At 52.6% G+C, this 12,863-nt stretch overlaps 1 protein-coding gene across 1 annotated transcript in view; it reads left to right on the forward strand.

Annotated features, from left to right (window-relative positions):
• The first annotated feature begins 11,407 nt into the window (after positions 1-11,407).
• Positions 11,408-12,863, forward strand: part of pcdh7a (protocadherin 7a) — a 41,140-nt gene continuing 39,684 nt past the window's right edge. The window contains exon 1 of the mRNA XM_056280668.1: positions 11,408-12,834. Within this exon, the coding sequence (XP_056136643.1) occupies positions 11,408-12,834 (1,427 nt within the window). The remainder of the gene's footprint in view (positions 12,835-12,863) is intronic.

Here is a 12,863-nt window from a genome sequence, read left to right on the forward strand (position 1 = left end):
CAACTCACCATACGCCTTTTCCTTTGCCTTTGCCACCTCTCTCTTTGCTTTACGCTGCATCTCCTTGTACTCCTGTCTACTTTCTTCATCTCTCTGACTATCCCACTTCTTCTTTGCCAACCTTTTCCTCTGTATAATTTGCTGTACTTCCTCATTCCACCACCAAGTCTCCTTGTCTTCCTTCCTCTGTCCTGATGACATACCAAGTACCTTCCTAGCTGTCTCCCTCACTATTTCTGCAGTGGTTTTCCAGCCATCTGGCAACTCTTCACTACCACCCAGTGCCTGTCTTAACTCCTGCCTGAACTCCACACAACAGTCTTCCTTCTTCAACTTCCACCATTTAATCTTCGGCTGTGTCTTCACTCGCTTCCTCTTCTTGGTCTCCAAAGTCATCCTACAGACCACCATCCGATGCTGCCTGGCTACGCTCTCCCCTGTCACCACCTTGCAGTCTCCAATCCCTTTTAGATGGCGCCTTCTACATAAGATATAGTCCACCTGTGTGCACTTTCCTCCACTCTTGTACGTCACCCTGTGTTCCTCCCTCTTCTTGAAATATGTATTCACCACAGCCATTTCCATCCTTTTCGCAAAATCGACCACCATCTGTCCTTCCACATTTCTCTTCTTGACTCCATACTTTCCCATCACCTCCTCATCACCTCTGTTCCCTTCACCAACATGTCCATTGAAGTCCGCTCCAATCACCACTCTCTCCTCCTTGGGTACCCTCTCCACCATGTCGTCCAACTCATTCCAGAATTCTTCTTTTTCATCCATCTCACACCCAACTTGCGGGGCATATGCGCTGATAACATTCAGCAATAAACCTTCAACTTCCAGCTTCATACTCATCACTCTGTCTGACACTCTCTTCACCTCCAGCACGCCCTTGACATACTCTTCCTTCAGAATTACCCCTACCCCATTTCTCCTCCCATTCACACCATGGTAGAAGAGTTTGAACCCACCTCCGATACTCCTGGCCTTACTCCCCTTCCACCTGGTCTCTTGCACACACAGTATGCCTACCTTTCTTCTTTCCATCATGTCAGCCAGCTCTCTCCCTTTACCAGTCATAGTGCCAACATTCAAAGTTCCAACTCTCACCTCCACATGCCTACCCTTCCTCCTCTCTAGCTGCCTCTGGACATGCTTTCCTCCTCTCCTTCTCCTTCGCCCAACAGTAGCATAGACACTGAGGATGCACTGAGGATGCACAGCCACTGAGGATGCACAAGCCAGTGCATCCTTAGTGCCGGTCCCAAGCCCGGACAAATGGGGAGGGTTGCGTCAGGAAGGGCATCCGGTGTAAAATCTTTGCCAAATCAAATATGCGGATCATAAATAAGACTTTAACGCCCGTGTGTGTATCCATTCCCATTCATGCACTGAGACGGCGCTGCATATATAGCGCTTTTCCAGCTGCAACAGCCACTCACAGCGCTCTGTCACATTCACCCCCCCCCCGCGCGCGCGCACACAAAGTAGCGAATTCGGGAGGGGAGGGGGGGCAGCCGGGAACCGCCAGAGCCGGGACGCGAACCCGTATCTCCCGCACCACGGGCGACTACGTTAACCAACCGACTAAAGGGGTCCGACGCGTTAGCCAAGGGCTAGCGAGTCTACTTATCCCCCATTGTTATAAAAAACACGCACGAGCGCATGCGCGCGCGCACACACACACACACACACGGTAACAACCGGCTCATCGGGAGCAGTTAGGGGTTAGGTGTCTTGCTCAGCGACACCTCGACACTTTTTGCAAGGAGGAGCTGAGGATCGAACCGGCAACCCTCCAGTTACCAGGCAGAAGCTCTACCTCTGAGATACTGCTGCCCCCTAAGCGTGTGCGCGCGTGCGCGCGCGCGCTAATTCCCGATTTCCTGATGATAAAGCACAAACACTCAGGTGTGTTTGTTCTCTTAAGCATCCCTTTGCCCTTAAAGAGCTCCGGGCAATAACACCATCCATCACCAGCTTGAGTGCGTGCGCGTGCGCGTGTCTGAGGGTAGACGTCCTTGTGACGCATGCGTATGCGTGTTTGTCACAAAGGTCAAAAGCAGGAAAAGTTTGCAGGGACACAGCAGGTGTCTCTCCTCACAGCGGGGGTGTAATCAAAAGGAAAACATACCAGTATGTACACACGCGCGCGCGCGCACGCGCGCACACACACACACACGTGGAAATACACGTAAACTGACACGAACACACAGAAGGCAAAAATCAACAATGTGCATGTATTAGTGCACAGCGGATGCTTCCTACTGGTACACGGAGGACAGATTGTGGACCGGTCTGTGGACGCACGTATGAGGGGGTTCTAATGAGAACAACACTGCCGGGATTACAGTACATTAATACAGCACTTAATGTGTTTACCTGGACCGCCACCAGCGTCTGCTGACATTGTTGTCCTCGTCTCATCAAGCCTCGTCAACTGTGTCCTCCATCCCATTCTTCACCTGTGTCCATCATCTTTTCCTTTCCGCCGCGGAGGTTGCCAGACTGTTGAGCTGTGCACTGTTATACTGTAGCTGCGTCATAATTGGCATAATTGCGGTAGGTCCTATATGATTCCTCTGCGATAATTTGAAAGACAAACTGTAATTGGCAACATAATTGATATTGATGTGAGCGAGACATAATAACACAACACCGACAATCTGTCTCCCAAAATACCATGTTCCCAACCCTGTTGCAAGGGGCGATGTTTCTGGTGCGGTCTGTCTGTCTATCTGTCTCTGTGTCTGTATGTCTGTCTGTCTGTCTGTCTCTGTCTATCTGTCTGTCTGTCTGTCTGTCTGTCTGTCTCTGTGTCTGTATGTCTGTCTGTCTATCTGTCTCTGTGTCTGTATGTCTGTCTGTCTGTCTCTGTCTATCTGTCTGTCTGTCTGTCTGTCTGTCTGTCTGTCTGTCTCTATCTGTCTGCCTGCCTGCCTTTGTCTATCTGTTTGTCTGTCTGTCTCTGTGTCTGTCTGTCTGTCTGCCTGCCTGTCTCTGTCTATCTGTTTGTCTGTCTGTCTCTGTGTCTGTCTGTCTGTCTGTCTGCCTGCCTGTCTCTGTCTATCTGTCTGTCTGTCTGTCTGTCTGTCTGCCTGCCTGTCTATGTCTCTGTGTCTGTATGTCTGTCTGTCTGCCTGCCTGCCTGCCTGCCTGCCTGCCTGCCTCTGTCTATCTGTTTGTCTATCTGTCTGTCTCTATCTGTCTGCCTGCCTGCCTTCTCTGTCTATCTGTCTGTCTGTCTGGCTGCCTGCCTGCCTGTCTATGTCTCTGTGTCTGTCTGTCTGCCTGCCTGTCTCTGTCTGTCTGTCTGTCTCTGTGTCTGTCTGCCTGCCTGCCGGCCTGCCTGCCTCTGTCGATCTGTCTGCCTGCCTGTCTCTGTCTGTCTGTCTGCCTGCCTGTCTCTGTCTATCTGTCTGTCTGTCTCTATCTGTCTGCCTGCCTGCCTGCCTATGTCTATCTGTTTGTCTGTCTGTCTCTGTGTCTGTATGTCTATCTGTTTGTCTGTCTGTCTCTGTGTCTGTGTCTGTTTGTCTGTCTGTCTGCCTGCTTGCCTGCCTGTCTCTGTCTATCTGTTTGTCTGTCTGTCTCTGTGTCTGTATGTCTGTCTGTCTGTCTGTCTGCCTGCCTGTCTCTGTCTATCTGTCTGTCTGTCTCTGTGTCTGTCTGTCTGGCTGCCTGCCTGCCTGTCTATCTGTCTCTGTGTCTGTCTGCCTGCCTGTTTCTGTCTGTCTGTCTGTCTGTCTCTGTGTCTGTCTGCCTGCCTGCCTGCCTCTGTCGATCTGTCTGCCTGCCTGTCTTTGTATGTCTGTCTGCCTGTCTACCTGCATGTCTCTGTCTTACTGTCTGCCTGTCTGTCTGCTTGTTTGTCTGCCTGTCTGTCTGCCTACCTATCTGTCGGTCTGTCTGCCTACCTGTCTGCTTGTCTGTCTGTCTGTCTGCCTGTCTCTCTGCCTGTCTGCCTCTCTGTCTGTCTGCCTGTCTGCCTGCACGTCTGTCTTACTGTCTGCCTGTCTGTCTGCTTGTTTGTCTGCCTGCCTGTCTGCCTACCTGTCTGTCGGTCTCTCTGCCTACCTGTCTGTCTGTCTGTCTGCCTGTCTGTCTATCTCTCTGCCTGCCTGTCTGCCTGTCTGCCTGTCTGTCTGTCTGTCTGTCTGTCTGTCTGTCTGTCTGTCTGTCTGTCCGTCTGCTTGTTTGTCTGCATGTCTCTGTCTTACTGTCTGCCTGTCTGTCTGCTTGTTTGTCTGCCTGTCTGTCCGCCTGCCTGCCTGTCTGCTTGTTTGTCTGCCTGTCTGTCCGCCTGTCTGCCTGTTAAAATCATTTTGGAAAAAAGGCTGCAGCAAATTACATACAATTTCCAGTAAATGTTGGCAAAGGTCAGCAGGTAATTTGTTAGGTATTGAGTCGTGGTCACAGTCAAGGCCGTAAAAATGTTCAGAAATTGTCACATTTCTAAAAATGGATCAATTTTACTTCACACTGACATTAAAATGATCAACTTTCTTTCTCAAAGTTATCTCCATGCAGAGTTTGGTGTGGCTGGCACCACATTTTCGACAATACGTTTTGGAACTTTTTTCACCACTGTTGAACTAATTGAAGTGATTACGAGGCGTTTTCATAATCTCTTGTGACTCTTCAGCTTCCGAAACCACTGACGTCAGACAATTCAGAGGATTATGACAAAAAAAAAGCTTCATAAACCGTCCATGATTGAGTCGCTACTTAACACATTCTCCGTTTTCGCACACGTCATAATGTGCCGGGTGTGCACAGCACAGAGATGGTTGAAGACCCAGATAGCACACACATTTGGGCCTAATCTGGGCCACTTTTGGTACTTCCGGCTCAGTTATGGCCCTGGCAACTGTTGTGTGGGCCAGACGTGGCCCAAATATCATAAACTGGGCCTGACTTGGGTGACGGCAAGTGCTGTGTGGGCCAGACGTGGCCCAAATATCATAAGCCGGGCCTGACTTGGGTGACGGCAACTGTTGTGTGGGCCAAACGTGGCCCAAATATCATAAGCCGGGCCTGACTTGGGTGACGGCAAGTGCTGTGTGGGCCAGACGTGGCCCAAATATCATAAGCCGGGCCTGACTTGGGTGACGGCAAGTGCTGTGTGGGCCAGATGTGGCCCAGAAGTGGCCCAAGTGTGCCTGAGTCGAGGCAGCCACACCCACCCTGAGTCAGCGCCGTCATTCAAGGCCAAATGTGGGCCGCAAGATGACTGCGGATGTGGGCCGTATTTGGGCCAAAGATTCTTGGCTATCTGGGGAGCAACAAGATGAGCTTGAATCAGGTCAGGGTGTAGGTAAATATGTCTGCAAGTGTACACGGGTCGGGCTTACCCAGTGGAGCTGCAGCGGCATCAACCTATACATTCAGCCAAACAAAGCCGGAAATACAACTTAACCTTGGCGTTGACGGCCGGGTGTCTATTTCCCTCTTCTCGCCCATTTTGGTAGACTTCCGCATGCTGTGATCCCCCTCCCCCCTCCCCCCTCCATTTCTTAGCAGCAGTTTGGACGATGCAAATCCGCCATCGACAGCCGTAGAGGGAAAACCTGCTATAACAAATAAAGGGAGTGGGGGGGGGGGATAACAGAAAGTGAAAACGTGTCCTGGCCCTCCTTTTATTTGCCGACAGCTTGTAACTTTGTGACAGCTCGAGCTGCGGCGGGGGGATATCCAGCGGGGTAAGCCAGCGCCGTCTGTGCCAGCACGCTTGTTATGCTGATGATGGAGGGAGAGGAGGAAGCGCTTCCTGATCTTCATTAGGAATGACTCAGCTGCTTTTCCCGCCTGTCAGCGTTTCCAAAGCTGATGACGTTTCCAAAGGCCTCGCTGGAGCGGCTATAAGCTCTTCGCCACCGGGATGGGGAGTTTGGGAATAACAGGGGTGCCCCCGCAAGCCAGAGTCAGGCCGGGCTCGGCGCGGGGGGACTCCCGAGGGCTCAAAATCCCACAGGGGGTCCCCCCCCCCCGGTTTGCACTGACCCACGCCGTCGGAGCGAGGGGGGGTGGGGGGGGGAGAAGAGAAAGGTTGCGTTAGCCTGTTCTTGGGTCTGGTTGCACTCGTGGCTCCTCTTACACCTCCTGCACAAGAACAGCTGTACTACATTAACGCAGCAAAGGAGAACCTGTCAGGAGGAGCCGAGAGTATGGTCCGGAGAAGGAATAACTGCTGTGACACAGAGAGGAAAACGAGAGTGAGACAGCGTGAGAGAGAGAGGGGAGGGGGGGGCTAACAGAGAAGCCTTACTTTTCATTACACCAATGAAGCGATGAAAAGAAATGAGGCAATATCTGTATAGACAGCAGGAGAGAGGAGTTGGACAGCGGTACAGAGGGATGAAGACTCACCAGAAACTCTGAGCGTGTGTGTGTGTGTGTGTGTGTGTGTGTGTGTGTGTGTGTGTGTGTGTGTGTGTATGTGCTCCCACACATATTAAATACTCGGTGCTCTGTCAAGACCTTTCTGACCACATACCTCCATTCCGGATCTGACAGCAGGATAGATTGGTGGAATGATAAAACGGAGTAAGAGTGTGTGTTTGTGTGTGTGTGTGTGTGTGTGTGTGTGTGTACACGCGTTTGTGCGTCTGACTCAGATAGGGAGACGGCAGAGTTGAGCAATGGAGAAAAGGGTGCAACATCCCATATCCACCTATCTCCATTGTTAATCTATGTTTGAGATCTGTGCCTGTCTGTGTCTATTAGGGCTCACGTTAAGCCCTTTGAAAGATCCTGTCTGCGGGTGTGCGTGCGTGTGTGTGTGTGCGAGCGCGCGCGCGCGCGCGCGAGCGAGCGAGAGTGTGAATAGCTGAATGTGAAAAACATGTCAGTGTGTAAGGTTGCTAGCAATTTAAAATCCATCAGTTCAGGAAGCAAGTTTTTATCAAAAATTCAAACTGAATTTTTAAACTGCGCCTGGATCCCGCTGGCGGAGGGAAGGAGTGTTTGTGCACGTGTGTGTGTGCGCGCGTGTGCGTGCGTGCTGGGTTTGTGAGGACCAAGTCGTGTATAAAACCATACGTTTTTTTTAATGTATACTGAGTCTATAACCACAAGGGGTTAGAATCAGGATCAGGGTTAAAGTTCAGGTCAGGGAACAGGTGAGGCTCCTCACAAGTATAGAAATATAAGCGTGTGTGTGTGCGCGCGCGCGCGTGTGCGCGCGCGTGTTTTGTTCTGCGAGGCCTTGTTGTTATTACACTGTGTGGGTTCGGTATGGAAATGCCGATCAACAGCTTTGCCTCAAAACAAGTGGAGGGGAGGCAGTAATATGCGAGTTTCTCATCACGCTGTCGCTAGGAATGCATAATCCGGACTGTAATGTCCCGACGCCATCTTCCCGGGGCAGATAGTGTGAGATAACCCGGGTTATTAACAGAAAAACCCCTTTACCTGGCGGAGACGCTCTACAGGGCGACAGAATACAGCATCCTACAGCTATCTGGTGATATTAACCGGCTTTGTCAAGTACCGCCATGTCAAACGTCCCCGCTGCCGGGCTCTGCTGCACAGCTGGGTCTCCACTCTGGCTTTGGTAGTATAGCTATGGACTACTTACAGCGGAATGGCCCGTATAAGCATATTGATGGTGATGATGATGATGGGGATGATGATGATGATGGTGGTGATGACGATATTTATATTTCACAGGTCTTTTAAAAAAGACAGCGCGCCCTCGATTGAATTTTGCTTTCATCTTTTCGATCTCAAATTAAAGTTGCAGTTCAGCTTCCCGATGAAAGAGAATCCATTGTCATTTGTGTCTTAATGGCTCAGGTGGGACGGCAATCTCCCGCCAAAAAAAGAGTCTTCAATATTGTAGTTTTATACCCATCGTTTCAATCTGATTTACATCTCCTGCACCATTCTGAACTGGAACTGGAAGTCTGTCCTCCCTCTCTCTCTCGCTCCCCCCTTTCTCTCTCGCTCTCCCCCCCACTCTCTCTCTCTTTCACTCCTCTCTCTCTCACTCCCCCTTTCTCTCTCGCTCTCTTTCCCCCCCCCGCTCTGTCTCTTTCACTCCTCTCTCTCTCTCTCTCTCTCTCTCTCTCTCTCTCTCTCTCTCTCTCTCTCTCTCACTCACTCTCTCTCTCGCTCTCCCCCCTCTCTTGCTCTCTCGCCCTCTTTTCCCCGCTCTCTCTCTTTCACTCCTCTCTCTCGCCCTCTCTTTCACTCCTCTCTCTCTATCTCCCTCTCTGTCTCTCTCTCTCCCTCTGTCTCTCGCTCTCCCCCTCTCTTGCGCTCTCGCTCTCTTTTCCCCGCTCTCTCTCTCTCTTTCACTCATCTCTCTCTCGCTCTCTCTTTCTCTCTCTCGCTCTCACTCTCTCCCTCACGCGCTCTTCCCCCGCTCTCTCTTTCACTCCTCTCTCTCGCTCTCTCTCTTTCTCTCTCCCTCACTCGCTCTTTTCCCCCGCTCTCTCTCTCTCTATTTCTCTCTATCTCACTCTCTCTCTTTCTCTCTCGATCTCTCTTTTCCCCTGCTCCCTCTCTCTCTTTCTCTCTCTTTCTCTATCGCTCTCTTTCTATCTCGTTCTCTCTCTCGTTTCCCCCCTCTCTCCCCCCTCTCCAAACACACACACACACACACACACACACACACACAGTGATATCTGCGATTGATTTCGAGGGAAATCAAAGCGCACGTGGATCGAACAACAGAGGGCGCGGGTGCGCCGGGAGGGAGCGCGTGCCGATGCCCCCAGAATACAAAACACACCACACGGACACATCCGGAAAGACCATACATAAATATATATATATATATATATATTCATTTCATCTCTCATGCTGTCGGTCTCTCCATGCTCGCATACTGTTCCCACACGTAAGAAGCAGCCCCTATCCGAGACGCAGAAGATCAGGGGAAAGCTGGCTGGCTCTCCGGGGATCTCGCTCGGTCCTCGGTGGGTCGGTCGGTCGGTGGGGGGAATGAATCGGCCGGACCAGCGTGGTTAGCGGACGAAAGTCATTCAGTCATACAGACGCTCATTCATTCAGTACCGACGGAGGGAGCAGCCCGCGAGCTCGCTACTGGCTCATCACGAGCGGCAGAGTAGGATGCTGCATTGCGCTCACTGAGCAGCGCGTGCTGCGGGTCGGCCCGCTGAGAGTCTGGCAGCAACGTGTGTGTGTGTGTGTGTGTGTGTGTGTGTGTGTGTGTGTGTGTGTGTGTGTGTGTGTGTGTGTGTGTGTATGTGTGTGTGCAGGTCTGCAGTGAGACATAAAGGTTACTAGAGTATTGCAGAAGGGACAACATCACTGAAAGAACAATGAACCAAATCCTGGTCTACCTCACCCATAGGCTGGCGTTCGGGTTCTTATGACAACAGACCATTAAAGCACAGTCAGAATATAGGCTGTTATCACTGGGGGGGGGGGGGCTGCTGATGCAGCAACTGTTATTATCGCTGTTGTTTTCGGTTACCAGTCGACACCTATTACTGAATCACAGTGTGGTAGTATTGCTCCTATAACCAGTTTTTTTGTCAAAGACCACGTGACCAAGGTCGGCTTAATTCTTATTTTAGAAACTGCCGATCTAGTTCTTGATACGTGTATTGATTAGCGTTGTTGTTATGCTTCACTATTGAATCAACAATTCATTTTCAATTCGACAATTAGCGGCTGTGCTTGCAAGGAGCGAGTCTGTTCTCTTGTGACAGTTTTTAACCCCCTTAGAAAAATCAAGTCCGTGATAAGTTGGCCCGGCGAAACTGCTGAAACGGCAGAAATACAGCCCGAGTACTGGGCCTGTACTTGAACTAGAGCCGCGTCTCTCTCTCTCTCTCTCTCTCTCTCTCTCTCTCTCTCTCTCTCTCTCTCTCTCTCTCTCTCTCTCTCTCTCTCTCTCTCTCCTATGTGCATGCGAATAAAGACATTTTCCTCAGGAGTCGTCAGTGGCCGGGACACCAAGCCATTTAATCTTCATATGACAGGGGGGAGGGGAGAGGGGGAGGGGGGGGTCCTGTCCCCTCCGAAACCGACAATATACACAAGGCGACCCAACATCGCCTCTGCCTCTCCCGTTACAGCTCAGCGATCAAGTTACGCGGCCAGGGAAATGTTGCAGTGAACAGAGAGAGAGCGAGAGAGAGAGAGAGAGCGAGAGCGAGAGAGGGAGGGAGAGAGAGAGCGAGAGAGAGAGACTGCAGCATCGTTTGAGCCCAGCAGCAGTCGTCCCGCACACGGGCAGTGCAGTAGAACGTGCAGGTGAGCGGTGCAGACAGAGGAGGACACATAGAGGAGAGGATGCGGGACTCTCCGGGGGGGGGGAAGAGAAAAGCCGCATTTCAGCAAAACCACAAACGCGCCCGCTCGTGGAATTAACGGCGAGGAAAACTCACGCTGGCGCGGGGACCTCTCTGGCTTTGCCTCGGAGTGACGCGACTCCGGAGGCTCGGGGCTTCTTCTTCTTCTTCCCTCTGCAGCCCGCAACTTGCGCGGAGAAGCCAGCTCGTCTCGCAACTTGCGTGAGGGAATCCAACGCTTGGCACGTTTTGCTTCACTGCGGGGAGGGGAGGGGGGGAGAGAAAACACACACACACCCCCCACAAGAAACGCAGCTTTTCTTTGTGACTGACTGGAGGTGCAGGCGGACCAAACCAAGCCGCGATCCGTAAGTTGGGTTTTTATCTAATTCGTATTCCTCTTTGGGGATGTGAGTTAATTGCCTTAGCGTCCGGAGCCGGAGAGCAGGACAGTTTTTCTCCTCCTCTTCTCTCTCCCTCTCTCTCTCTCTCTCTTTTGTGTAGTGCTGCATTGCAGTTTCTAACCGAATAAATGTGAGAAAACCCTCAGTGGCCCCGGTTGCAACTGGAATAGAGAAGAAGAAGAAGAAGAAGAAGACAACCGGTATTATAAAGTGATAAAGGCCCCCGGTGGGGACGGGATCTCTCTCCGGTAAGGACAAAAAAAAAAAAGAAAGAAAGGACAAAGTGGGCTAATAAAGAGGCTGATGAGTTGGTACCCTTTTTTTAAAATTTCTTTATGCCGTGAACAGTCCGAGTCGTTGGAGAGAGAGAGAAAAAGAAAGAAAAGAAACACAATCTAGAACAAGAGGGGGAATAGAAGAAGCGATTCTGAAGTGAACTACCATGTGAACCGCGGCCGTGCTCCAGAGGCTTGCCTCCCCACTTCAGCCGTCTCGCTCTCTCCCTGCACGGAAGAGCGACAGTTCCAACAAAAGAACCTGCGCGGCGAGAGGACCGCAGAAGAAGGACGAGAAGCACGCGAGCAGGACACCCCTAAAGAGGAGAGAAACACAACACTCAACGCAACCACACAACAATTTGGAGGCAGACTCGGTGGGAAGTAGAGAGAGAGAGAGTGAGAGAGAGAGAGAGAGAGGGAGAGAGAGAGAGGGTGAGAGAGAGAGGGGGGAACAATGCGGAGGCTTGGTGCAGTGCACTCCTCCGCGGCGAAGGCTCTCCGCCTCGCGTTCGCACTGCTGCAGCTGCTGACTCAGCTCCCGGCTGCCGACTCAGCGCTCCGGTACCGAGTCGCGGAGGAGGGCCCGCCTGACGTCAAAATCGGCAACGTCGCCGCCGACCTGGGCCTGACGGCGGGCACTGGCACCGGGGACGTCACCTTCGCGTTGGAGAGCGGCTCGGAGTACTTCAAGATTGACAACGTGACAGGGGAGCTAACCACGGGCCCCAGGCGCATCGACCGGGAGAAACTCGCCCAGTGCCAGATGATATTTGACGAGAACGAGTGCTTCCTCGACTTCGAGGTCTCCGTCATCGGGCCCCTGCAGAGCTGGGTGGACCTGTTCGAGGGGCGTGTGGTCATAACAGACATTAACGACAACACCCCGTCTTTCCCCTCACCTGTGCTCCAGCTCTCGGTGGAGGAGAACCGGCCCATAGGGACCCTCTACCTCCTCCCCACGGCTACGGACCGCGACTTCGGGCGGAACGGCATCGACAGGTATGAGCTGATCCAAGATGGCGGAGCGGGGTCGAGTTCAACGAGGCGCGCGACGGTCGGAAACCCCATTAACAGAGTGGACGGAGGGCAAGGGGACCGAAGGAGTAGGACAGGGGATGGCGGCGGAGGGGCGAGGAGTAGCGTTTTTGAGCTACAGGTGGCAGATACACCCGATGGCGAGAAACAACCACAGCTCATCGTGAAGGGCCCATTGGATCGCGAACAGCGAGACTCCTATGAGCTCGTGTTGAGGGTCCGCGATGGAGGGAACCCACCTCGCTCCTCCCAGGCCTTGCTCCGTGTCGCCATCACCGACGTGAACGATAACAGCCCGCGCTTCGAAAGGGCCGTGTACGAGGCAGAAATGGCGGAGAACGCCCCTCCGGGCACACCTGTCCTCCAAGTCAGAGCATCAGACCGTGATGTAGGCGTCAACGGGCAGGTGGAGTACGTCTTTGGAGCTGCCACCGAATCTGTCAGGCGTCTCCTGCGGCTGGATGAGGCGTCTGGATGGCTGAGTGTCCTCCACAGGATCGACAGAGAAGAAGTGGCCCAGCTGAGATTCACGGTGACGGCCAGGGACCGGGGTCAGCCACCTCGCACTGATCGAACCACTGTTGTTCTGGCCGTCAGAGATGAAAATGACAACGTGCCCGTGGTGGAGATTCGGAAAATTGGAAGGATTCCTGTTCGCGACGGAGCGGCATTGGTACCAGAAAACGTTTTGGTTGACACGCCAGTGGCTCTGGTACAGGTGTCGGATCGAGATCAGGGGGAGAACGGGGCTGTGACGTGCACGGTGGTAGGAGATGTCCCGTTCACGCTGAAACCAGCTGGAGAAACCGCCCTCCCACCTCTGCCTGCAGACGAGGCCTTTGACAGGTAAGCGAGTGCAACACAAATGACCCTAC

This window comes from Lampris incognitus, chromosome 5, assembly GCF_029633865.1.
Source record: "Lampris incognitus isolate fLamInc1 chromosome 5, fLamInc1.hap2, whole genome shotgun sequence".
Lineage (NCBI taxonomy): Eukaryota > Metazoa > Chordata > Actinopteri > Lampriformes > Lampridae > Lampris > Lampris incognitus.